The sequence below is a fragment of the Glandiceps talaboti genome, chromosome 10 (genome assembly GCF_964340395.1).
Source record: "Glandiceps talaboti chromosome 10, keGlaTala1.1, whole genome shotgun sequence".
Classification (NCBI taxonomy): Eukaryota; Metazoa; Hemichordata; class Enteropneusta; family Spengelidae; genus Glandiceps; species Glandiceps talaboti.
Window position 1 is genome coordinate 11,484,155 of NC_135558.1, and position 27,016 is coordinate 11,511,170.

Here is a 27,016-nt window from a genome sequence, read left to right on the forward strand (position 1 = left end):
AATATGATATACTTTCGCTTATACGTGTTTTCGTTCGTTTCTTCGAATTAAGATGTACTAGTAATATTATTGTGTTTTGGTGTGTGTGTGTGTGTGTGTGTGTGTGTTTGTTTGTTTGTTTGTTTGTTTGTTTAAATACAGTATGTGTAACTTCACCTTCAGTTTTTACATGTATTGTCTGTATGTCCGTGATACTCGTGTTACATTTGTAAGGTAAACTATACACAATACACTTGAAATGTGAGATGCGCATACGGTCTTGCATGCTACAGTGGTATTAAATTGAAGGGATGTTCTCAGCAGACTTGTGTGCCAGTATAGCAGTAGTGGTGTCCACTATGATATGGTAATCCTTGCTATTACAACAAAATACAAGTGTGACATGGTGTCGGGTTAAGTTTTTGTGTGGGAGCTTATGAAGTAATCTCTGCCTCTCTACCTGTGTTTATTACTTCCATGGTAACTTTAATGTTATATCATTTATGTGAGCGATGACTACCCCCATGAAATCCCCTCCCATAGCAACCTGATTCACGGAGTAGTCATCTTAACGTTGTGGTTGGTATGTCTTTGGTATTTGTGGGCCAATTGTCTCTCTTTGTCCGCTGTCTTCTTTCAGTCACAACGACTTGAATCAGTGTATGTTTTCACCGGGTTCACAAGGTGAAACAATGTGAAAAGCCAATTGTTTTGCTCATTAACATAACCTGTCGAAATGTACAAAAGTCCTGTCCATACACGTCCATATCACGTTGGACAGCCAGCTTTTACCGCTATGTCCATTCAATATATCGAAATCAACACTTGTTTTACATGCCTTTTTTTCGACCCATTTAAACCCAAACATGTTCAACTCTGCCCCACTTTCCATGACTATAGTCTGTTTCCCTGGCAACACATTCTTTAGGGGTGGTCAGTTTCCCTTCGATTCGTAAATTCTCCATTGACACAACAGTCAACACTGTGTTTTATGAATGAATCACGTTGGAAAGGGGATAGTAAATAGTTGTCGTGAGAGTTCAGTTACCAGAGAGTAGCCGTGTGGGTCAGTCAGCCAGTCGAACTTACGTGTCAGTGCATAGGTGTCTATAGTGTAACCCACATATAGCATAGACTGTATATCACACTGAACAGGTCTGTATACACTAAACAAGTAAGTAAATTTACTAAAATTTTGACGACTGATTTCACTTCTAAATGTGTATATTTGCTAATTAACTTTGTTAAAGTCTCTGCGGACTTCTACTACAGGGAGTGCAGTGCTTTCGTTTCCACGTCTGTATGTCAAGTGGGCTAATGCTTGATTTATTGTATGGTGGTTTATGGTACCGGTGCAAATAGCAAATGTGAAAATGGAATATCGTCCAAATACATTCATCATTATATGTTATCGTGTTTGTAAGTAATGTCAAGCTCTCGCTTTTGTTCACATGTTATCCGAGCGTGCATCGGCCTTTCCACCGAAAACAGAGATAGGGCGGTGTAGAGTTACCGGGAAACAAGTCTTAGTGCAAGTCCCGTAGGAACACATTTTGCATGTGATATGAATACGAATTGAACCGTAGCCTAGTCTAGTCCCAAATTAACTACAATTATATGATAATTTAAGGCCTTGAAGGAGGTATAGCATTGAACACTGCAAGGTTACCTTAAAGTCATGTAGATCATAGTATTGTCTGGTCGTCATTTATCAGCATGTCATTATTCCGTCTTGTACGTGGGATAGGCCTGGTAAAATGTCCTTACCACGGTAACAGGTACGCCATGCAAATATGGATATCCAGTCATAGTTCCGTTCGTGGTTTTAATATTTTTGAACATACAAATAAAAATGTTAAACTTTCACTCTCGGCTGGCATACCTGGCCTTAGTGTCAATGTCAACAATGTAACTTTTGTTTTGGGTTCACAAAAGGACAATTAGTCACCTGTATACAGGTTTCGCCTATATTTCTAGATTATTTTCTCTGTCATTTAACCATTGAATATTTTCGGGGGCAATACAATTTAAAAATAACTATGAAGTTAAAGCTCTAAATGGCGTGACTATCATAAACTATATTCGCGCCGAGTTCTCTGGACTATGAATGGACATGTTGCGACAGATAGGGCGGGATCGTTGAGATTTCCATTGTTATTTAATGACCTATCCGCACCCTCAAAAGAAAAGCCGTAAAACATTGTAAACACAATAGCAGAGGTAAACAGGTATGGAAAACACCTTTGTGAAACTCTATACACATTCTAATGTCCATCTACTACTTGCACTACGACAAACACGTCCACACTCGATGTTCTGGTCGGACATTTTTTTTCTAGAGTAGGCAGACACGCTGTCCCAGGCCAGCGTTTGATGCATAATCCGATAAATATAGATCAGCTGATAACTGTACATAATCAATCAAAACCTAAGCACGCATATAATGATTTAATTTTGTTGCATAAAATAAACCTACATTAGATCTGTACCTGCATAAACGTGTTCGTCAACTTCGCCTGAATGTCAACGTTGTTCCTTCTCTGTCTCTTTGAACGCTATAATATGACCTGTGCGATTTATTTTTCAGTCGGCAAAAAGCCGGCTATCTAAAGTACAAAAGCTAACGCTGTCATATGTTTGCTGTTATTACTAGGGGTAAATCCATGTTCAGTTAGCAGGTTGATTCAGATTAAAAGTAAACGAAAGGTGTATGTAAATGTTACAGTGTCTGTGATTGGTCAATTCATTAACACGGAAAATCATGTTCTGACACAACAAATCACGACGGAACTTATAGGATAGCAGTTTTTTGCTTTTTAAATCGTTAACTATTTGTATCATTGCTAGAAAAGGGCCAATTGCTTGATACGCAGATCGGTTTTGGCGTCCTTTGACGAGGGTCATCTGACAACTTTCTTCCAATAAGATTGAGTGTTATATTTATATTTTGCAGAGTACCTAAGTTTGTGTTCATAGTGGAGATATCGCTGTTGAGCAGTTCACTCGGTACATCTAACTTTATCACATGCTGTGTCAAAGTCCACCGCGATGACCGCTGAAGATAGTATAGTTGTGCCCAACAGCCAGGCGAACGACAGCATGGAGAACAGCGGCAAAATCGAAGGAGTTTCTGGTGCCAGAAATGAAACTGCTTTATTACAGTTGATGGAAAGAACAGGATATAACATCATGCAGGAAAATGGACAACGAAAGTTTGGTGGCCCCCCACCAGGTTGGGAAGGACCTGTTCCAGGCCGTGGCTGCGAAATCTTCGTAGGTAAGATCCCACGAGATTTGTTTGAAGATGAGTTGGTTCCAGTATTTCAGTCGTTGGGAAAAATCTATGAAATGAGACTGATGATGGATTTCAGTGGCAACAACCGTGGTTATGCCTTCGTCATGTTCACAAACAAGGAGGACGCCAAAAAAGCTATAAAACAACTGAACAACTATGAAATTCGAAAAGGGCGCTACTTGGGTGTATGTGCAAGTGTCGACAATTGTCGATTGTTTGTAGGAGGTATACCAAAGAATAAGAAAAAGGACGAAATCCTTCATGAAATGCAAAAAGTGACTGAAGGAGTAATTGATGTTATTGTATATCCAAGTGCCACGGACAAAAGTAAGAACCGAGGATTTGCTTTTGTCGAATATGAAAACCACCGGGCTGCTGCGATGGCACGAAGAAAACTCATTCCAGGTAGAATACAGCTATGGGGTCACCAAATTGCTGTCGATTGGGCTGAACCAGAACAAGAAGTAGACGAAGACATAATGAAAACGGTAAGTAAATGTATTTTCAATCAGATTTGTTTTGCGTTCAAGCGTGACCTGCACGGTGTCATCCTATTGTTAAAATGTTGAGATATATGCGAACGACAAAACGACACTTGCACCGCGCAATGTTGTTGAAATTTGTGTTTATTATAATTTATGAATGAAACATACTAGTTAGTACAACAACCCTCTAGTTTACATTCACGTGAATCAAGAATATTTTTTTTCCAAGTGATAATGAAGTACACAATGCAATGGAGCCCCAAATATTCAGTTCAACTTCAATGTATGCAAACGTGTGCATGTAATAAAATGCGCACTTTCGGGCTTGTCTCTCCCCCTGCACATACATGTAATGAAGTCGAAGAAATCTAACGTTTGCATCAGTAACATTTTAAAATTTTGGATAAAAAAGACAGAATAGCTGTTCAACTTCATGAGGCAACCAAAATTATGAGAAAAATAGTCAGAGTTGCGTTGTTACGAACCACTAACTTTTAAGAATGTCCCCGATTTCTGCACTCTGGTTTTTGGTACGGGTCAGGTATTTTCAGACAGCGCGCTGTGTACATTGTACCCAGTACCTGTAACATTTACCTGTACATCATGCAAATTCGTCGTGGCCGTTGTTTTATTACAAGCAAATCCTTAAAATTGCCAATTCTTTGAATTACAGTAAATAAATTAATGATATCAAAGATACATTTTATCAACGAAAGAATTTTTGGGAAACATGCAGTAAACAGTGTGTCATGTGTCGTGTATCAAACAAATTGCAACATGTCTGCATGGTATGTTTTCTAAGGGGGTGGAGACATGATTGATAAAATCCAAACATGGCGGGTCGACCCATTCTATATCTCTTAGAAACATTTTGTTTTCTCAATATAAGCGTCAATTTCCCATCAGGATCCACAAACAAACAAATATTTAATAAAATGCAATGATTGGAATTTGGAAAATTCATTTAAAACTTGATTATTAGATTATAGATTTGAAAATTAAAAAAAAAAATGGCAGAGACTTGTTGTACTACGTTTAGATAGCCAGGAGTTAATGAATAACAGAAAACGGTTAACTAGTATTTGTCAATAATTAAACTGTAAAGTTACAATGGTGGATTACTGAACATGGCAGTAGCTCAATAGATTTTGAATTTACTTAAAGTGGTGTAAAAAAAAAAACCTGGTCAAAGTTCCTCAATGTTGTATTCAACTGATAAAAAAACAATGGTCTTTGTACTCAAGTTAGTAATGATAATAGACCAGTACAAGAGTGACATCAATTGGTTGATAACCCATTGTTTGATCTAACTAAGCTCAGACCACTTAAAATTTGTATGTGGTTTGCATATATCTATTATTTTCACCAATCTGATAGTAAAGAGCACATGGTTTGATTTCAGCAAGTCATGTTGTAATGTAATCAAGTCCAAACACATGTTTGTGGCAATGCTTGCAAAGTCCAGCACTAAAAAGATAGATGTGTGATATCTAGCCATCTTACAGGTGTCATGGCCGATGTTTCAGAAAGATGCATCACTGGTTAGCGGATATAAATGAATAGGGGTGTGTAACATAGAGAGAGAAATTACTGATAGGAACTCTGTGTTGTCTTGCCATAGGGTACAGTTCCTATTGTTAAACATACTAGGAACAAATCGTTGTAAAAAAAGAAGGGAAAAACGATGTTCTACGAACATGTATAAAAATATTTCACAGGAGCTTATATTTTAAAAATAAATGCTATTGTGCATTGATAAAACAAAGATTTAATTTAGTAAATGATTTATCAAAACATTTTCAATGTTGGACATGTGCCAGTGTGATTGTTAGGTTTTCTATAGTTACTGTCCTTTCAACACAACATGTGATAATGTATTCATCTAGTATTTTCACTTGTGTTATAAAATCAACTCTAGTACATAGCAAAACAATGACTAAGTCATCAAAATCATGGAAACTGCATAAAATTGAGAAAGACATTTTGATATGTGCCTTTTGCAGGTCCAGTAGCTGCATCCAAAATTGTTTGGTTATTGCTATATAGTTTAGGTCAGGTCTGAACAAACTTTGGACATATGCCAATCTTGCACACGTGAATATTGTGCAATAACTCCAATGGGGTCAGGTAAATTGAATATGCAAATTACATGTGATCACTCCATGCTTGTTGGCTACCATAACCATGACCAGTTTCTTCTGTAAGTTCCACTTCATTGCAGCCTTCAGTCCGTATAGTATGAATAAAGAAAAACAATTGTTGAGTGTCCGCCTCAATGATAATCCTCATGTATTGTCTACAGTATGAACATTTCTAACATAGCAACTGCATATACTGCTTGTGGCCTTAACCAGAGTTTTGTATTTTGGAATAGCCAAAATGACAAGGCTATTTTCACAAAATGACATTGCCATAAAAACTACATTAAAATATATTTACCAAAATAATAGTAGTTACTTAGTTTGATTGTTTGGTTGGTTGGTTGTTTGGTTGGTTGAAAGAAAGAAGAGGATAATGCCAGTAAGATTAACAAAATTATTTTTATGCTAAAAAGTATTACTTTTAAGAAGTCCATTGACAACAGATATTGTTGATATTTAAATTTCAGGTGATAGACCTCATCATAAAGATGGGTCATCCATTTGAATTTAGGTGTTTTCTCTTTTCTACTGGTATGTATGTCAGAGTCTGAGTGATTTGAGGAACTGCCCTTATGAATGGCATTGTAGTGACAATTACTATACAATGAAAAATAATTCCTAGAAAATAGATTGTTACTTACTCAAGGCAAACAATTCACAAGAAAGTGAAACTCGTTAATGTGATGGTTTGATATTTACATTTGATTTCCTCAAAATGTTTTTAACCTGGATAGTCCATTCACTAAATGCAAATCAGTAGATGTACCATATAGCTTTGTTGATGCATGTTGTTGTGGCCTAGATTTACTGAAAAAAGGAAGAATTATTCAGCTGATACATTTAAAAGTAAATGTCACTGGAGGTGAGAAAGGAACATTGATTGCTAAATTGTAATCATCCATGTAAATACAGATATAGTCTGGAAGCCATGTGGATGGAGGTTTTGAATTCGTTATTTTCAGATGGGAAAATCTAAAATCAAAATCTCCCGAAGTGGCCTGGATTCTAGGCTAATACAGCTACCAACATGCATGTCAAAAAAGGTTTTAAAACAAATTGGTACATGTATACTACTAAAGTGATCATTGACATGTTGAGTATTGGTTCTTCTATTCTGGATGCCAACATGGTATCGAATCATCTCTTACCCACAGAGATCTTCAAATTCAAACCCAATGGATAGTCTCTAGACTAGGGTTTTCCAAAATCACCAGACATTACATAGGATTAATAACTGAGATATCAAAGGTCTGTGTCCGATTATTTATTCAAATTTGGGTATAACTGGGCAAATTTAAATGTGTATGTGTAATCAGAACTAGACGATATTGACAAAAAGTTTCCAGTTGTATGCATTTGTTGGATATTCACAATAGTGTTGAGTGCATTCGAAATGTTTCTAAAGACGTCAAAAACTAATTAGCAATCAATAAATACTAATGAATTTAGTGATATCTACCATGATTCATGAGTATATTCAAACATTTCCTGTCAACAATAATTCAGCAATCAGTATACAGTTATAAATACTATTCTGATGATTTTAGCACTATGATTCATAATGCAAAAATTAATGATTGAAAACACTTTCAAAGGTCAGGGTTTCAATCCCATGTTCTCGCATTAGGGCAAGCTTATCAGTGGAGCCATAATGATAGATTAACCAACCTTTTCTATAGCTCTGTCAGACACGTTTTCTGAACTAAATTACAATCCTAATCAGAAACTTTTTATTTTTGGAGACTTCCGAATTGAACCGGATGCGCAATGAACATCAGCGTGACATGTGGAATGTAGATGTTAATGTGTGACTGAGGTCACATGAATTGTTGCCTGACATTGCAATGTCACCTCAGTGTGTTATCATATGATTAGATATTAAAGCTACATTTGTCATCATCTACTTTGTAGTGATGCATCATTGATAATGATGATGAGATACTTGTCCCAACTAGTAGGACACACATTAACATGTTCACTGTATTATGTAGAAACCACAACCTGGTAATGCCTACAGTAGGCTACAGGTAGGTCAGAGACTAGGCTATCAGACACAACATATACTGGCTCAGTTCTGGTGAATGATGTAGCTATAAGTATCTGCATTCTACAAATTGCAATACAGGTGGTTGTTGTGCTGTGTTACGACCAGTGTTCTTTCTTGTACTGTCTCACTGGTCATCCGCTTGATAAAAATGAAAATCATACTCCAAACCCACTTTTCTGCATAAGTTGTACCAAACGAGCCACAAGACCCAAGATTGTCCCCTTCTTGGTCTCCAACTGGCAATTCTACAGAAGGTACGTGTTACCCCTCTCTGAGCCCTTGGGAAAATATTCTACAGAGAATGACAGCAATCATAGCATATATTCTCCAGAATATTTTCACAAGAGTGCTGAGAAACTGTAACACCAACAGATACACATTCCATAGTTGCCAGTTGGAGAAAAATAGATCTTACTTTGGAGTGTGATTTTCACCGAGGGCACCCAAAAGTTACAAAATTATCACTAGTGTTACCTTGTTATTTTAAATATATTAAATTAATCAGATAAAATTATTCTTAGAATTTACTTGCAAAATAATAAGTAATAATTTAAACTTGAAGTATTAATCTGAAGAAAGATTTGAAATATAACCAGAACAAATAATTGCAAATGAGTCAGTTGGTATTTTACAGAAGAGAATATGTTCATATATATTGCTGAAAATAAGTACTAGTTAATTAGACAGTTTGCAGAGATAGACTGAACAAATTTTGCATGTTAACATGTTATTGTTTGAAGACTTTCCTCTGCTGCTAGCCACCAGCACTATTAATATATTATCATTATTATGTAACTTTGTAACTGTGCATCTATGCGTTATGTATGAAATGATAACACAATGAAATAAAAGAGACTCACTGACTAATTTAGATATGATTAGGCAATCATTGTAGCCTATGTTTTAATTTCAAAGTGCAATTTTGCCATTTGCATTGTGATTTGTCAAGTATGCTGAGACTCGGACTTGAGCATAAATTAACTCAAGTATATAGTCCCTGGCAGTAATTTGGAAGATATGGATAGCCACTAAGTTCAACATTTTTTTTCAAAATCACTCATATTTGTACTGGGTCTTGAAACAAACTTTACACCCACTCAGCATTTTAGTTATAAATACCAGAAATAAAGTGTTTCCAAAAAAATGTCTGCCACGAAACTGCTATTGTGAATATGAAGGAAACAATTGGAAACAGAAATTCCAGAATTTAATCGAGAAACTGACAAAAAATATGTTAGGAGAACAAGTTGTAACATGTGACATTTTGTCGTATGAGATTGGCATTTACCGGTCGCATTGTTGGTAGGTCAGTATTATCAGTTACTTGTCACTCAGTCTGGAGTAAAGTTCAGCTACTGACTAGGTCCTTTACAAGACACCCATACTTTACAGCGCATGACATTGTACAATTTTGTGGTTGTGATCTAGATATAGGTCTTCTCTCATGTATGACGCCATGACAGACACGTAGAGTCATATGGGGAAACAATAAAAAAATTCATTTCACAAATTAAGAATTCAATTAATAGAAGTATATTTTGCAGTTCCCCCAACTTTGAAATTAAACTCTTGTAATATTAGTATATGCAAAGATATTATCGTGGGTGTATCAAAAAGTCTTGCAGAAATGATAAATATGGTGTTTGTTTCTACTACAAAATTATATGTATGAGCTAGAGTATAATCTGCTTAACTGTTGAATTCATCATGAATAGAAGAGATAAAGGACTAAAGATGTCTGATAGGATAGAGAACAGATAAGATAGGGCTGGAGAGACAGAGTGGGTAAAATGCCACGTGGCTAAGTCCACCAACATGTATGAACAATAAATGCCAAGCATCATGTAAGTACTGTGTAGTTTACATGTATGTGTCATTTGAATACCATCTATACTAGTTGCTACAGAAATACAGCCCATGAAATTATTTTCAAGTGCCTTTTACTTTCCCAGCTGTATCCCTTGATCGTTTGTTTGCGTCATTTATACCATGCAATTCTAAGTAGATTTTTATGGCAACCAAGAAAATAAAGTCCACTGGCTTGTAAATTCCATGATTATAGACCCAGAATGAAGATATAGTTATGTGACCCACGTGTGATGTCATCATTGGTTGACGAACAGATAAGGCTACATGTTTGGCTGTAGTTGGACGCAGTGTCAACACAAATCTTTGTAGTCAATAATGTCACTGTGTGTAGATATACTGTAGATATGAATCCCTGAATTATGCAATATGTAGTTGTATGAATTTATGATATAATATTTGTAACTCTACGCTATTTCAAGTTGTAGTAAGACATGTCAATCAATTTATCTGATGGCAGCAATTAACACATATGCTAACTCAAGACTAAATTCTTAATTCTTACAAAGGCAGAAAATCATTCTTAGCTGTAGATGCTGTACTGATAGAGCATATTTTTAATATAGCACACTAGCTAAGCACACTATACATACAAAGGCGGCATGTTTGTATAAGGTCTCTAGTTAATAAGCAATCCTTCTTGTATATATCAATCATTAATTGTAAGAAATTCATATCAAATTTGTCTACTCTGTATCTGTAGACTAGTGCACCAGCAAACCTGGTTCACATTGTCCCTAAATTGTATATAGCCTAAAATCCTATTACCGTAATATAGGGCATTGCTGATCCTTTAGTATATGAGGAGCGGGATCCAGGATTGATAAAGAGGGCCTGGCAATTACCAATCCAATCTGATAGCTTTAAAAGTTAGATACTTTGCTTAGATTAACATACAAATCTCCTACTAGTAATCCAGCAATTTCATTTCTAGCTTGGACAAATTCATGCAACATATATGCCTCAGTATGTTCATCTACTACTTCCACAAGTTTGAATAGATGACCTAGGGTCAAATCACAGCCATGTAACAAGTGTTATTAACCAATCAAATAGTCTTAATTTGTTGATTTAACCTGTGACAGTGTTGACAGTCAATCACCCAAACATGATGAATATTGTGAGCTGTCAGTCACAGTGTCACAACTTCACATCAATTTCTAGTGCGGTTCCCAGTAGAATTCAGTGTTGCTGTGCATTAGCAATTCACATGCATTCTCAGTTTTTTAGAATTCAGTATATGCTCAGATATTTAGGAAGTTGTTTCCACAATTGTTGAATTTCTACATAGTTAATCTAACCCTAATCCTGCTTGCAGACAGAGTATGGAACTAGATTCTGATATTGGCCCTGTACACAACCGAGTACATCCCACCTCTCTGTACAACCCAGTTTGAGTAATGTGGATAACAAGCTAGTATACTGTATTTGCTGTTATTCAAAATGGAGGGTTATTGTGAAGTAGACATATGACAAGAAAGGGGCTGACAGACCACCTAGAATCAACAAATCTATGTCAGGTTGACTAAAATATGACTCAGTCCATGGATACAATGGGTTGAATTTATAAACAAACAGTAAATAGTGGGGTGACACATAACTTGATAATCTGTCACTCTGCCAATGTACTGACAGTTGAGACTTTTCCTTGTCAAGCAGAATAAATAGAACTATAATTCATACAACTTCCATCTTATATTTTATTAAATATGTAGCTATTTTCAAAAAGAGAGGGCTTAAAATCTTAATCATAGATGGTAAGAAAACTACATTCAACATTGCAGCAACTTTTCAGAAAGTTACCATTGGTTGTCTGGTGTATGCCAGTATATGATATTGTAATCTTTATTTAAAAAATTCCCTGAATATTGTTATAGAGTGATAGAAAAATCTTTAGTATAAGTTATAAACTTTGCATGAAGTCTCAAGTATATTGTGTCTTAAACATTTTAAAATTATTTTGGGTTAATATCTCAAATAAGATGGTTTCAAAATTTAGATTAATAAAATCACTAAAAATGAATTCTCAGTATCAACATTTAAAGAAAAAAAAATGTTTTACCAATATTTTGCATTACAATGAAAATTAGAAGTTTGTATGTCCCTTTTGTAAATTGTAATATGTAAAGAAAATGAGCAATATTATTGTGAAGAATAATATGTGCGTAGAAGCAAGCTGAATAACACATCACTTGCAGTAGATGATTCATTGTTTATAGTCTGGTAACTTTGGCAACATGTAGGGTGGGGATGATGTGTGGACAAGAGGGTGACAATACCTTAAATAGGGTGGGGGTAGATTATACCTTTATGGTCAAGAAACAGTCATTGTGACCTTTGACCCCAGTGGTTAATCATGAATGACTAAACTAACACCAGGTTATTGCAGGTAAATTATTGAAAATATTGAAAAGTTTACTGATACCAGTTAGTTATTAATGTCTGTACAAGTCAATTTGTCAGTGGTTTATATGAATACAATATATATGCTGACTAATCATCATACATTAGCCCAGACACACAGCTTGGCTATTCAGCTTGAGTCTATGTTATTTACAAAACATGCATTAAATGTCAGATAGCCAAGTCACTGGACTATAAATTACACACATTGACATTGGATAATTAAAGTCACATACATACACATAAAATATGTGAATAATTAATGTAAAACTTGGTGTAACATTAATTTTTTTTAAAAATTGGTCCATAAAGAAAGGAAACATTTAGCAAATATTTAAAGTGCCAATTTTAAAATGAGGGAGACAATGTTTTATTTGTAAGTCAATAAGTTGATTACTTTTTGGTATAGTGACCTACACTGTTTGGTCCTGCAATATGTAAATCATGTAAGTCTCAAGTTAAGCACCAAGCATGATATATGCTAATCAAAATGAAAGATGCAGAATTAAAAGAATTTCCATATTCAACAAGAAATTATTTGTCAAATGTATTTTGTAGTGAACCGAAACAAATGAATGAATTGACCATAGAGTAATGATACACTATAGTAATGTTAGCCTACATGCAGACTCCAAGGAGTAGTGCTACCACTCTTGCTATCACACCTGACATTTTGAATTTGATTGCAGAAATTCAAAAAAATCTAAATGTCAGTTAGGATAGCGGAATGGTGTAGTAGCAATAGTTATTCAAGTCTACAGGTAGGCAATAGTAATATAAATTGCTGTAGAACACTGGGGTCATGTTTGCATGCTGATGTATACATTACATGTATATAGTACATGTGGCTCAGTGCTCAGTGGGTGTACCATTGAGTACCAGGAAAGCATTCCAGGGTTACTAAGCATGTTTGCTTACCTTACCACAGGGTGTGTGTGCATGTGTGTGTGAGATCATGTCTTAGTTAGCACTAAACTATCAAACCAAGTAACAACTTGTCAATATGGTTTGACATTCCATATGCAGAGGTCAACTGAAAATTGAATGCTTCAGTTACCTTGGTTTCTTTTGTGTTTGTACTTTGCCCTATCTATGTAAAATAGACATCATTAAATTACAAAGTGAGAATATGCAAGTGACTTTGTGACAGGTTTAAAAGAATGCATTTTAATATTTATGAAGCAAACTGTAACGGGAGCTCTTCTGTATGAACAATGTTAGTGTGAGCTCGTATATGCCATCTTCTGTAGGCAGGAACCATATCCCTTCCAAAATATGTCTTTCTAGAAGAGCATGCACACCTTACAAAACTTAAAAAGTCACCAAAACAGACAGAATAAACCCTCAAAATCGCAGCAAAACGCTACAGTTATTGCAGCTAACCTTACCTTATCCCTTGGCTTACATTTTACAAAAGGATATGGATTGTCCTGTGGCAGAGCATCCTGTAACTTAGTGCAAGCAGGAATGCCATTTTAAAGTTTACATGCTGTGTATGTGTACATATTGATTAACAAGGACAGCATGACTTCAAGGCTTCCAGGAAGTCTTCAATAAATGTTGTCTCTGTTAACAGATATCATTGTAAAGTTGTTGTAATACCTGCTGAGAACTGAGTCAGAAATAACAGGATGATCTCCAAGTGCCATGTAATTTTAAGAGCTTATACAAATTGATTAAAATGTGTCTGTTTACTCCTGAAGAATAGAAGGAAATGTGTTACTTGAATGTTACCATGGAGACTAATAGCTTGTGTAAAGTGTAAAGTATGATATCTGTATATCAAGATGTGATAGTGAGGGGATTTAAAGACCCCTTAAACTTTAAAAATTAATAAGTTAAATCATGTAGTCAAATTTGATAACACATATTTTTTCATCAGGTTCTTAAAGTATTTACATTTCCTTAATATTTTTCCAATTTTAAATTTGAGGATCGACTCTTTAGTTTAAACCGGCAGAAAACTTTTCTAATGTTCTCACCCTGTTTGTTACTAGTAAAATGTTCTTTGATTTATTACCCAGATAATTGCAAAAATTATAGATATATTTCAATTTCGGAAAAATGGTCCAAAAGCTACTACTTCCAGACAGCACCCCTAGTGGCCAAACTATACAATCTTTTGTCTTTCTTTAACTGGCAAATAGCCTATTGCATACACACTGTAAGTTTAAATTTTGTGTTGTATTCTCTATACACAGGTCAAGGTGCTTTATGTACGTAATCTAATGCTAAACACAACAGAAGAAACAATTGAAAAAGAATTCAACCAAGTCAAGAGTGGTTGTGTAGAGAGAGTAAAGAAGATCCGAGACTATGCATTTGTACATTTTGTTAGCAGAGAAGATGCCATTGAATCCATGAATGCAATGAATGGTAAATATACATCGTTTATAGAATTCAGTGAATTTTAATACTTATGTTTTTACATCCTGGTGTAACTAACAGAGCAAGGAACTATTATAGAATTTGAAATGTGTATTCTTAGTGGAAAGTACAAACATGGTGAAATGATATTTGATATTATTCAAATATGGTAAAATTTGAAGGAGATAAAATTTGAACAGATTTCCATATCTTGTAGTATGTTTATTTTGGTTGCAAACTGAGTAAAATGCACAGGTATATTTATGATGTAATTTGAAAATATGTGACTTTAATACTATTATTAACAGATTAATCAAGGATTCTAACTTGTACAAAATGTTTGGTGTGAATATTATACAATATATTTAGCATTTCACCATCATTGTAGTTCCAGTCAAATTACAAATATTAGGAGTTTGTCTTTTTTCATTGCTTAAAATGAAATTGTTGACAGTGAGACTTTATGATCTATGGAACAGAAATATCTTCAAGGACTATGAAATATTTCAATACTGATTACTAGGGTATACATTATGTTTTTGATAACAACTTTATGTATGACTCACACATATATCAGGGATGGGGAAAGGGTGGATGTCAAAGTTTGCCTGTACTAATCTACATTTTAAGGTGCTAAGAAAACAAGACACTTTTCTTAGAATTACATGATGATCTGCCCAGAATTACATACATACACTTGAAGAATATAACATTACAACTTTTTCCATTATTGTCTGTTTTCAGGAAGAGCTATTGATGGGTCCATGATTGAAGTTGTTCTTGCCAAGCCAGTTGACAGAGAGAATTACATTCGGTACACAAGGGGAGGTGGACGGGGTAACTTTGCACAAGGTTATGCCGCCCCCTATCCATTTGATCCAAACTATGCTCCAGCGGCACCTCCACAAGCACCAGGTTATTATGGCCAGTATAATACCCCTGGAGGAGCTAATCCAAGATATGGAGAGTAAGTCATGTAGTTCCACCAAGTTTTGGTTTCAGATATTAAGTTACTAAAAGACTGGTCTTTTTTTAGACAGTTGCATCATGACAGAAACATGTATTTGAAGAAACTTGCAAACATTTTATTGACATTGGTATCATGAAGCATTTTGAAAGGATATCACACAGATTTGTTAGAAAACAGACAAAAAAATTCTACTTGTTGCCTGTATTGTCATCAACAATGATTATGAAAAGAAATAATCCTTGCATGTCTGAAAAAATATTTTGTTGTGGGTAGAAATGATCAACAGTGGAATATATTTCCATATAGTGAGTCACCACACAGAGATAGGGGGGACACCAAATGTATCAAGAAACTGCTGTGTGTCAGTGGCTTAGATGACACACTGATGGTTTCCAAGCAGTGGGACACTACCAAAGGCTTCACATTGACACTTACTGGATGTGCGGAAACACCTTATATAGATGTATGTGAAAGAGAAAAGGATCGTAGACCAAAACTTCCCTTTTGTCTGGAGCCTCATCTCAAATAAATTTAGTCTGTATAAGTACTAAAACATGAAGTGTTATATGTTTGTGTATAAGCATGTACCATAATTGCATACCATAATTTTATTTCACAATGAAATATATATATATATATATATATATATATATATATATATATATATATATATATATATATATATATATATATATATATATATATATATATATATATATATATATATATATATATATATATATATATATATATATATATATATATATATATATATATATATATATATGCACGTTTATGATAGTATGGTCTTCTATCTATATGCAGGCCTAGTATGATGCGTGGACGTGGTCGCAGTGCTGCTGGTTCCCGTGGTGCCGGTGGTCGCGGTTACTTGGGATACAACATGGGAAGAGGATATGGAGGAGGAAGATTTTTTGACAAGAGAAATCCAGTTCAGGTTAGTGGTGCATGCATGCTATATTGTCCTATCTGTTTGGTGTGTTGTGCTTATTGCTTTGCGTCTAACTCATAATATACACTAATAGTTTACATGTGTCCCCCGGATAATACACTGGAACTTGTTGAAACACTCAAGAAACTAAGCCTACCTCCAAATGGTTGTTAACATAGAATGCATAGAATCTCAGAAATAAAAAAATTTGTTGAACTTTTGCCGTTTCTTTGTTCAAGAAAACGATAGTTTGGAAAGTTTCAAAAACTTCGATTTTCAAAGAAAGGTGTCCCCAAGGCACATTCTATCTTAAAACACTTTTATAAATCCAGATCAGTCGTACACAGACTCTCATTTGCAAGTTGAATTTAAAAAATTGATAATTTTATTTTTTTGGTCTAAAAATCAATATTTCCATTACAACCAGGAAGCATTCACATTGTATTCAGTTCATAACTACATTTCATTCTTCACTCCATTATAGGTGATATAAACTTGGTTTGATTGGTATTTTAAAGTGATTTTAACAAAGAAAGATGTAGTTATAAATTAGGATTAACTGATAGTACGTATAGGCTTCAGTCCAATGTTCAACTGCACATATGTACAGATCATTTAGTTCCTTACAGTAACTGCAGCTAGTGATAGGGGCCAAGCATTTTCCATGATGTTTGTTTGTTTGTTTTTTGTGTGTCTTTCTGTGTCTGTGTCTGTGTGTCGTTCTGACAGTCTGATGTGTTTGATATCTGTTCGTCTGATGTCTCTGTCAATCTGTCTGTCTGTCTCATTGTGTCTGTCTGTTGAACTGTACCCAGGCTGTTCCTGCCTGACTGTCTGTATCTGTTTGTCTGTCTGTTAATTGTCTTTGCATGTCTGTACATATATGCCCACTGACAACAGACCAAAAGTCAAATCTTCATGACTAAGCATCTCCATAAACACTTGTATTGTGACCAATGACTGCAGAAACCAAGTAGTTGTCATATGGGACTGATGTCATAAGTATAAGATCTCCTTTTGGGTAATTGTAATCAAAGAGTGATTTGAAAGTAAAGGGGGTGATAAAGTCCTGTCAAGTATTTGAAAGGTTAGTGGGTTGAGTTAGATAATATAGGCAGATAATTTAACTGGATATTATTTCACCTCAAAGGTGTTTTTGTAATGTATAATCAAAATACCCAAATCATGAAAAAAAATATATACATTCATAGGATCCTAACTCGAGGGTTAATTTATCCACTTTGTTTTGCTTTGTGCTTTTTGGAATGTTATAAATTTTATTTGCATGTGTGCATCTATATTTTTCTCTTTTATTTTCTTTTTTTTTCTGTAGCCCCGCCTTTACGATCTAATGCCTGGCATGGAATTGACACCAACTAACCCGCTGACCTTAAAACCTTCAAGTATCAAATCACCAGTCCAGGTATCTAAGTTGTCAATATGCCACCTTGATGCTGTGTCATTTCGTAGTCATTGCGCACAGTCTCTCTATATGTGTCTAACTCAACCACTAAAAACTCAACTAAGCGTCAATCATCTGCAAATCATCTTCATTAGCTAGGGTCCCCCTGCCCCCCTCCCCCCTCCTGTCTGTGTTTATAATAAACTTGAGGTAGTTTGCTTATAATGTCAAAGAAAGCATAGTAGTCATTCTATTGATAATTATGAAATTTTCTCACTGTAGGTAAAGTTGACATTTCAGCATCATCATCAGCTGTTCTTGTGTCATGAACATGACACCTGTATAGCAGCGTAGTATCATTTGCAGGCTAGCTGTCATCCTTACCAAAGATGTTTTCAGTCGTTACGGAGTGGAGATGTTATGTGTTCATGATAATTGTAATAGATAACTTTTCACCATGTATGTTAGGTGTGGGGAATTGTAACACATCATGTCAGCACATGTACTGCACTCATGTTTTTAGTGTGATCGGTCCTCACTGTTTTATTCAGTGAGCTACAAAGTACATCATTGAACACATCACATTGCTATGCTATGCTATGCTATACCATGCTTTGCTATGCTATTCCATCACAGCAATAAACTTACATTGCATTTCTTCACTTGCTATCAATGTAACCATTTCATTTCATTTCTGTGGTGAAGGTGTATAATAAATAAATAATATTCTTTGCTTTGTTTACTTGACTTTCTTTCCCTGGTCTACATCGCTCTGCTTTTAATTCTCCCCCTCTAGTACTTGGAGGAAATCTGTAACAAGAACAACTGGGGTACTCCTGTGTACACTCTGCATTCTACCAGGGCACATGACAGCAATGTCCAACTGTTCCTTTACAAGGTAACAGGATGTCTTCGTCTCTTAAATACAGTACTGTAAACAGCAAAACTAACAATTTTTATCTAGTATTAAACACTTTAGTGTTCTCTTTCTGTTTCTTTCTCGCTCTTTTGTAAACTTAGTACTTTGGTTTTGGTATGTTTCCTATGCTACTAACATGCATAGGCAATGTATGGCAGCAATGGTAGATTTTACCTGTATAACAGTGTTCACTGTGATACTAATAAATGCCATGTATTTCGTACAATTTCTTTATTTATTCAGCAGATTTGCTGTATAAAAAAAAAGAAAAATAATACTTTATAGTGGTTACCATCATGTGTACCAATCTAAAGTATTTTTACATAGCAACTGCAATTTGTACCAATCCCAAATATTTCTACCTAGAAACAACTGCAATTTGTACCAATCTGAAATGTTTCTACATAGCAACAACTGCAATTTGTACCAATCTGAAATGTTTCTACATAGCAACAACTACAATATGTACTAATCCCAAATATTTCTACCTAGAAACAACTGCAATTTGTACCAATCTGAAATGTTTCTACATAGCAACAACTACAATATGTACTAATCTGAAATATTTCTACCTAGCAACAACACTTACTACAACTTGTACCAATCTGAAATATTTCTACCTAGCAACAACTGCAATGTTTTCAATCTGAAATATTTCCACATAGCAACAACTACAATTTGTACCAATCTGAAATATTTCTACCCAGCAACAACTACAATTTGTACCAATCTGCTGGCTTTTCTGCCAATCAAGTCAGTCATTGACTGCTAGCCAATCCAGTGAGACTTATTTACCCGAAGTTACAGATGTTTCATTTCTGTCAATCAACAGACTGCTAACCAATCAGATCAAACTCATTGATCTTGAGGGATGGCTTTGTAACTGTCAATCAAGTCAGTTATTGACTGCTAACCAATCAGATCAAACTCATTGATCTTGAGGGATGGCTTTGTAACTGTCAATCAAGTCAGTTATTGACTGTTAACCAGATCAAACTCCTTCATTTTGAGGGAAGGGTTTATTACCGTCAGTCGTCAAACAAGTCAGTCAATCAGTGATAGACTGCTAAATCAAATCACTTATCTCTAGGGATAGGCTTATTTCTGTCAACCAATCCAATGACAGACCCTAACCAATCAGTGAGACTTATTATAATCACGTTTGTTCCCTTCCACTATTAAAATGACCATCACTACTTAATACATAGGTGTCAACAAATTACATCAAATTAACACAATTTTTATCTCTGTATATTTTAGTACGTTGTCAATAATATATTTGATGAGCAGCCTCTTTTCAACTCCATCCACTTTTGTTATCCTTTTCCAGGTTTCTGTACCAGCATTAGCAGGACATTTCCCAAACAGTTTCCAGCCTAACAAACTCTGCCCAACAGTAGATGAAGCCAAGAACTATGCTGCTGAGTATGTCCTCATCCAGCTAGGTGTTCCACTTGATGGTAAGATTATTAATTATTTGATTGTTACAGTCTTACATGTTACTTCATGTCCATCAACATGTTACACCACTTTTAAAACTATAAATACTATTTAGTGAAAAAGTATGTGGTACATATGAAATTACTATTTCCCTGTCCTAGCAATGTTTATGTATATTTTAGTTATTGTTGCTATGATACCACACATAAAAGTAGAATGCAAGATTTAGTTTTTGGTTCTCATGACAACATGTCGATAATGCAAGATTTAGTTTTTGGTTCTCATGACAACATGTCGATAATTCTATTAATGCTCCAAAAAAATTACTCAAAATATTCAAAATCAACCATTATATTCCCCAAGTATTACATAAATTAAGTAATCTTGCATGAGTATAACTATCTCATTCCCGAATAACTTTTTTTAATCAGTCAGAAAGTAGTTCTTTAACCTCTATAAATATAATTTGTATTTCCTTCGGCTGAACAAAGAAAGAACTGATAATTGTTTGCTGTTCTAACCATAATGATTCGTGCATTACAGGTTCTGTTGGTGAAGTGCCAGTCACAACTATGGCCACTACACCAAGTAGTTACCCAGATCGTCCCATTGGCCCCCCAGGCTATGTGATGGCTAACGGTGGTGGGGGTCGTGGCACTGAAAGCACACCTTACCCTGGTGGATATGTACCTATTACTAGTACGCCCTCTGTCATCCCTCAAGGGAAAGTGCTGCAAGGTCAGTGACAGCCCAACTCTTAAATTCAATAGGTATGTGAACCTATGTATCTCAGCGTAGGTTCATTGACAAAAAAGTAGTCCATACCATATGCATGACCATCTACATTGCTTTGTCAAGTGCTCGCTTGGAATGCTCCTTAGTTTTGTGTGTTACACAAGGACACTGAGAGAATGAAATTAAGACAAATTGCTATCAGAGTACTAGTAGCCCATGTAGTGTTAAACAGACTTGTCCTACCAGAACATTTCATTGGTCAGTTTGATTAGATTAGGAGTTCTATGGCATCATTTCATTGGTCAGTTTGATTAGATTAGCTGTTCTATCAAAATATTTGATTGGTCAGTTTGATTAGATTAGCAGTTCTATCAAAATATTTCATTGGTCAGTTTGATTAGATTAGCAGTTCTATGACATCATTTCATTGGTCAGTTTGATTAGGTTTAACAGTTCTATCAAAACATTTCATTGGTCAGTTTGAATAGATTAGCAGTTCTATCAAAATATTTCATTGGTCAGTTTGATTAGATTAGCAGTTCTATGACATCATTTCATTGGTCAGTTTGATTAGGTTTAACAGTTCTATCAAAACATTTCATTGGTCAGTTTGATTAGATTAGCAGTTCTATCAAAACATTTGATTGGTCAGTTTGATTAGATTAGCAGTTCCAAACATCATTTCATTGGTCAGTTTGATTAGGTTAGCCTAGCCGTTCTATGAAAACATTTCATTGGTCAGTTTAGCAGTTCTATCAAAACCTTTCATTGGTCACTTTGATTAGCATTGAAGTTGTATCAAAACAATCAGTCAGTAATGTATGTAAGGTAACTAGTTCTATTACAAAATACTTTAAATAATGATTTATACACTCAAAACAATAGTTTCCTTGTGTGAGACATGAAAAAAGGGAGCATTTTAAGATAGATTTTCATGCTAGTGTACTGAGTATTGGGTCAATTATTTTCCTGTTTAGCATTGATTTAGGAATTATTGATATGAATCTTGGTTGATGTTGAAATTTTTCTTTCATTTTGATAAAGTTTATCAGTAGTAAATTAATACCAAAAAAACCGGCTTGAATCTTCATAGTTTCACACTTCAGTAAGCTTTTTCGAGAAGTTTGAATATAAGCGTTTATGAAATAGTTTACAATGTTTTTAATTGTATTTTCACAAGTTAAAAATATAAAAGATTTTCCAAAAAATTCAAACTTATGAAAAAAATGCTGTCAAAACAAATGTGATAAAACTACTAGAGCAAATAGTCGTAGATCTTGGGTTCATAGTTATAACTAAAGTTCACTCTCAAAGTAAACAATTTCTGGAAAGTTAATCCTAAAATTTACCAAGATGTCTTGTCAACATCAAGATTTACTACATGCATAACTTTTACAACATAGTCCAAAATCTTACAACATGATCTTGAAAATATCAGTGTTTTGGGGATGATCAAAAGTTGGGTTTGTTATTTCTGATGTGAAAAAATGGTTTTAAAGATTTGCTGTGTGTCTGATGACAACTAACTTCATGCTGGTTCATCTGTCATTCCACAAACCTCATCTAGATATCATCGTAGTAGAATCAAAGTATTCAAAGGGGTCAAGGTTCAAGTTTTGTATCACTAACTTTTCAAAGAGAGGGTAGCCCTCAGACAAGAATGGTATTTTGTCAGAAATATAATTTGATGGTATTTTGTCGGAAATATAATTAGATTTATACCACTGAGAATGTCAAATATATTTTACTTGAAAATCCAAAAACATGAATATTGTTGCTATGTTGGACTTTAAGTATTCTAAACTTAAAATGGAAATTTGCAAAGTATATGTCTATGTCAGACGAGTATGGAAACAAGTTAGGAAGAATTATCGATAATATTCTGTTAGATGAGAGCATTGAAATTCATGTTTGCTAGGTATCAATATCTGTTAAGTCTGAAAACAAGTTACGGAAAATATACATTTGTTTGTGTTAGATTTAACTCTATGTCTATTTTGTTGTTGTGAATGTTTTCTAATTGATGTTCCTATTCTATATTTTGTATGCTTTATTTACATTCATTAGGTGGACATAGCGGACCTGAAACATCTACACCCAACCCATCCGCCTATGCTAACTATGCTAATCAAGGCTACGCAGCACCGGATATGTATCAACAGTATTCATGATTTCACTCCAAAATCATATAATCAGTCTTATTTTTAGAATCAGGGATAAAAAAAGAAACTCATGTATTTTATGAACTGGGAGCAATTTGTACCATAGAATATGGTCAGTGTTTTGACAATATTTGTCATGAAGTGGCAATTGTTGTGTTGTTGACATGCAAAACTGTCCAAGTGATAGTTAATGTAACATGTTCATTCTGTGGCATACAACACAGTGAGATCAGTTGTCGCACACTTGTTCCGCAGCATACAACTCGTTGCCATGGTTACAGTTGCTGTACAAGCGTTATTGTTCCATTTTGTGTACTTCCACATTGACCATGTTCATGTCTATTGACATTGAGTTTATTACTTCATATATATATAGTGGTGTTTGATGAATTCTACTCATGGTTGCAGGTATATATTACGTTTTCAATTCAAAGATTTTATCCATTTATATGTATTAGTCTAGCTCTGTATGTGGACTGCTGACTGTTACAATTTGTCATCTTTGCTGTCACTTGAGAAAAGCTGTTTTAAAAAAAAAAAAAAAATAAACCTGTGCTTCTATAGTCCTCACATGTATAGAAGTTACTCGTGCCAAAAGAACTTTTACTGAGGAACACGTTGTCATATATATTAAAGTAAACATAGTAGTATAACGATATGTCAAAACTGAATTTTGTTGGATGTAAGATAAAACAATATTGTTGATATTTGAAAAAAAAAACCAAAAACATTATTGTACATTGGTGTTTTGCATAGAAGGAGCATTTATCCAGCCATTTTTTTCAAGTTTTTGAAATCCCGGCTACTTGACCTATATGACCTTTACACGACCTTATGACCTTTATATGACCTCTTGAAAGTTGCTTTTGAAGATACAGTTGACCTGACAGACAGGGTTTGTTGATAGATAGGTGGATGTGTTGATGGTTCTGACTGTATTTAACGTTGACTTTTCTGTTTTAAATGATCAAGCATATTGTTAGATCAGTTTTAAAGCTAAAGATGCAGGATTTTCTTTACTGTCGTATAATTTTTACTGATATAATATCATGTAGGATATATTTTGAGTGAAACAAGTGGAAAATGTTTTTTTAAGTGAATCATGTTACGACAGCAGTACGTCCGCATACAGAAGCTGTAGCCCAACCCATGATGACCTGTAGTGACCTTTGACCCTTGACCTATGGTAGTTGCCAAACTAAAAAGGATATCGTATCGAAATTACTACAAAAAAAAAAAGCATGAAATTACTAAATGCATAGATTGTACCTGTTCTATCTATTCTAGTACACCTTTTTTTCCGGAAAGAGTATTTTGTATTGAAAAGCAAGCCAAGCGAGAGCTTTATTTTTCTACCTGGGGAAAAAAACCTATTTGCAATCAGAGATTGTATAAGTGATGGCACGTACGAAAACAGGTGAATCATGGGGTGGTATAACAAGACAAGAACAACATTCAGATGTGTGTTTTCTTTATTTTTTTGTTGACTATTATAGATATTTTACAGAGGTGGATTTGACATCATTTCAGTGCTATTTCTTTTCAGTTGTTGGTTTTGGTGATTTGTTTTTCCGTTTCTAATTTTCTTTTTTTTTGGACTACAGTACTACAAACTACATGCACAGAAAACTTACTGTCAACTTGCCAAGGTTGTTGGCGTGTTTAGCCCAGAACAGTGTTGTCTGTGTGTACTATATCCACTTTGTTATTATCATGGAGTGGATATAATACCTGATAGACTAAAAGATACATTGCTATGGGCACGTCTTTAGTCACTTACGAGACTATATTACACGGTCATGTGATACAGAAAATTATCACATGCCTGAATGTCATTAGTACCTTTATTACACAGGCATGTAATACAGAAATTATCACTTGATTATGAATGTGTTTATTAGTTATATTTCACTGGTATGTGATACAGAAAGTGATCGCATGGCTATGATGTTCATTGCTATTATATCACACAGGCATGTGATAACCATCATATCACACAGGCATGTGATGCAATAAATTAAGTGGAGTGCCCACAACAATGAATCGTTTAGTCTAGATACCTGGTAGCAAAGCAACCTGCCTGCTGGTCATATCAATTTTATAGTTTTTAATAGTCATGTCAGATTGTTAGACATCAAAGTTTTACTGTTCCTTTCGGTTTCAAAAAGTGTGATTAAAACTAGACAATACCTGCATAGATTGTCACAGTATTTTAAAAAATAGCACATTTCATGGAACAGTTGGATTTGACCTGCATGTAGTTATAGATGTTTGGATCTTTATAAGGCATTATGAGCTGTTACAAGTGTGTATACGTAGCACTGTTTTACCTCAAGTTCCCACTTTTTGAAGCAATTTAAAGTTTTTAGCATCACAACGAACTCAGTGTTGTTATTTGGTGGTGGCACATAGATCCTGTCCAGCAACTATTAACAGAGGAAACACTCTCGTTGTAGTGACACAACACCAAACACTGTGTTCCGTTTATATGTTACAACTTTATCAATTCTAAATTTTTAGCTGCGACATAGTTCCTGGTATTTTTTAAAAAGAAAAGAGACTTTTAACTGATTGAGACTTCAACTTTTCTACTCTATCTTGTAACTTCTTTTTTCCACCACTTTTGTCAAAAAGTATATGAACAATGTATATTCCTCAAAAACGGACCAATCAAAGTGCATGTTACTTCTTATGGACTGGGTACATGTGCATCTTTTTAAAAAAAAATGGCCTTTGATTGGTTGATGATGATGATTGTTCTTAATGGTCTGTTGTCTTTAGATGAGAAGATTGCATGTACATAGGTTAGAAAACTCACAACGAAAAGAATGAACTTCGACGCAAGACCGGAAAAAAATTAAGGTGCATTTTGATTGGCTGTGATTTGACAATCTTGTACAAGTGATAAATTTGGCCAATGTCGATGGCAGATCTTTCGCCAACAAAATAAATTTTGAGTACCATTGACCACACTGTGTGCTATAACCAAACTATAACTTCTTTAGTATTAGCCTGTCATCTTACATCCAAGTCCTGCAATTTACGTAATACAAGTATCGTCGACTGACTAAAGAATGACAGTCCGTAGACGCTACATGATACATGGTAATTTACATCACATATACACATGTATACTTCAAAATCAGGACTGCATTGTCAAACAAAGCAATTTCATAGGTGAACCATTTTTATATTTGGTTGATGGAGATCACAGAAAATGTCTGCCATTTTATTTTTTGCAAAGTAAGAATCCCTCGTGTACTTACACTATGAAAGTAGCAACCACAACTCAAAAGCCACATTTGTATCCACCATCCGTCCTTTGCAAAAGAATGATAAAGAAAATTATTGCATGACTGACTGACTGTTAATAACTATCTTATTACACAGGCATGTGATATTAGTTATTGAAAGTTATTGCATGACTTAGAATGTGTTAATAACCATCATCTAATTATACAGGAATGTGATATTAGAATGTGTTAATTACCATCATATTACACACGCATGTGATATTAGAATGTGTTAATTACCATCATATTACACCGGCATGTGATAAAGAAATTATGATTTGGCTATCCACATGTACATTTCCATCATATTACACAGATGTGTGATACAAGATAAGTGATATAAAACCATTAACTGGATGTATACTGATAGGTCCCTCATATTGTATTATCAGACGTTTTCAGTCTGTGTTCGTATTTTACCATGTACAAAGTGTTATAAACTTGTTTCTGAGAAGTTTTTTCAAAGATCAGTTGTAAAAGTTGAAATCTGGTTTTGAGAGGAAGTTTGAAGTTTGTAAAGAGCAGGTGGTTCTGTTTTGTCAACCATTAAAATATTTAGT

General features: G+C 34.7%; 1 protein-coding gene across 4 annotated transcripts; it reads left to right on the plus strand.

Moving 5' to 3' along the window:
• The first annotated feature begins 1,033 nt into the window (after window positions 1-1,033).
• LOC144440839 (APOBEC1 complementation factor-like) lies at window positions 1,034-27,016 on the plus strand. 4 transcript variants are annotated; one of them, XM_078130256.1, is made up of 10 exons: window positions 1,034-1,153; window positions 2,933-3,762; window positions 14,418-14,592; window positions 15,328-15,550; window positions 16,379-16,511; window positions 17,839-17,928; window positions 18,704-18,805; window positions 20,157-20,286; window positions 20,810-21,004; window positions 23,069-27,016. In XM_078130256.1, the coding sequence occupies exons 2-10, from the start codon at window positions 3,028-3,030 to the stop codon at window positions 23,170-23,172; spliced, it is 1,887 nt and encodes a 628-aa protein (XP_077986382.1). In that variant the 5' UTR covers window positions 1,034-1,153; window positions 2,933-3,027; the 3' UTR covers window positions 23,173-27,016. The 4 variants fall into 4 exon arrangements, with proteins under 4 accessions (XP_077986382.1, XP_077986384.1, XP_077986385.1 ...); XM_078130258.1 differs by having other exon boundaries at window positions 20,810-21,036; window positions 23,069-23,157; XM_078130259.1 differs by lacking the exon at window positions 18,704-18,805.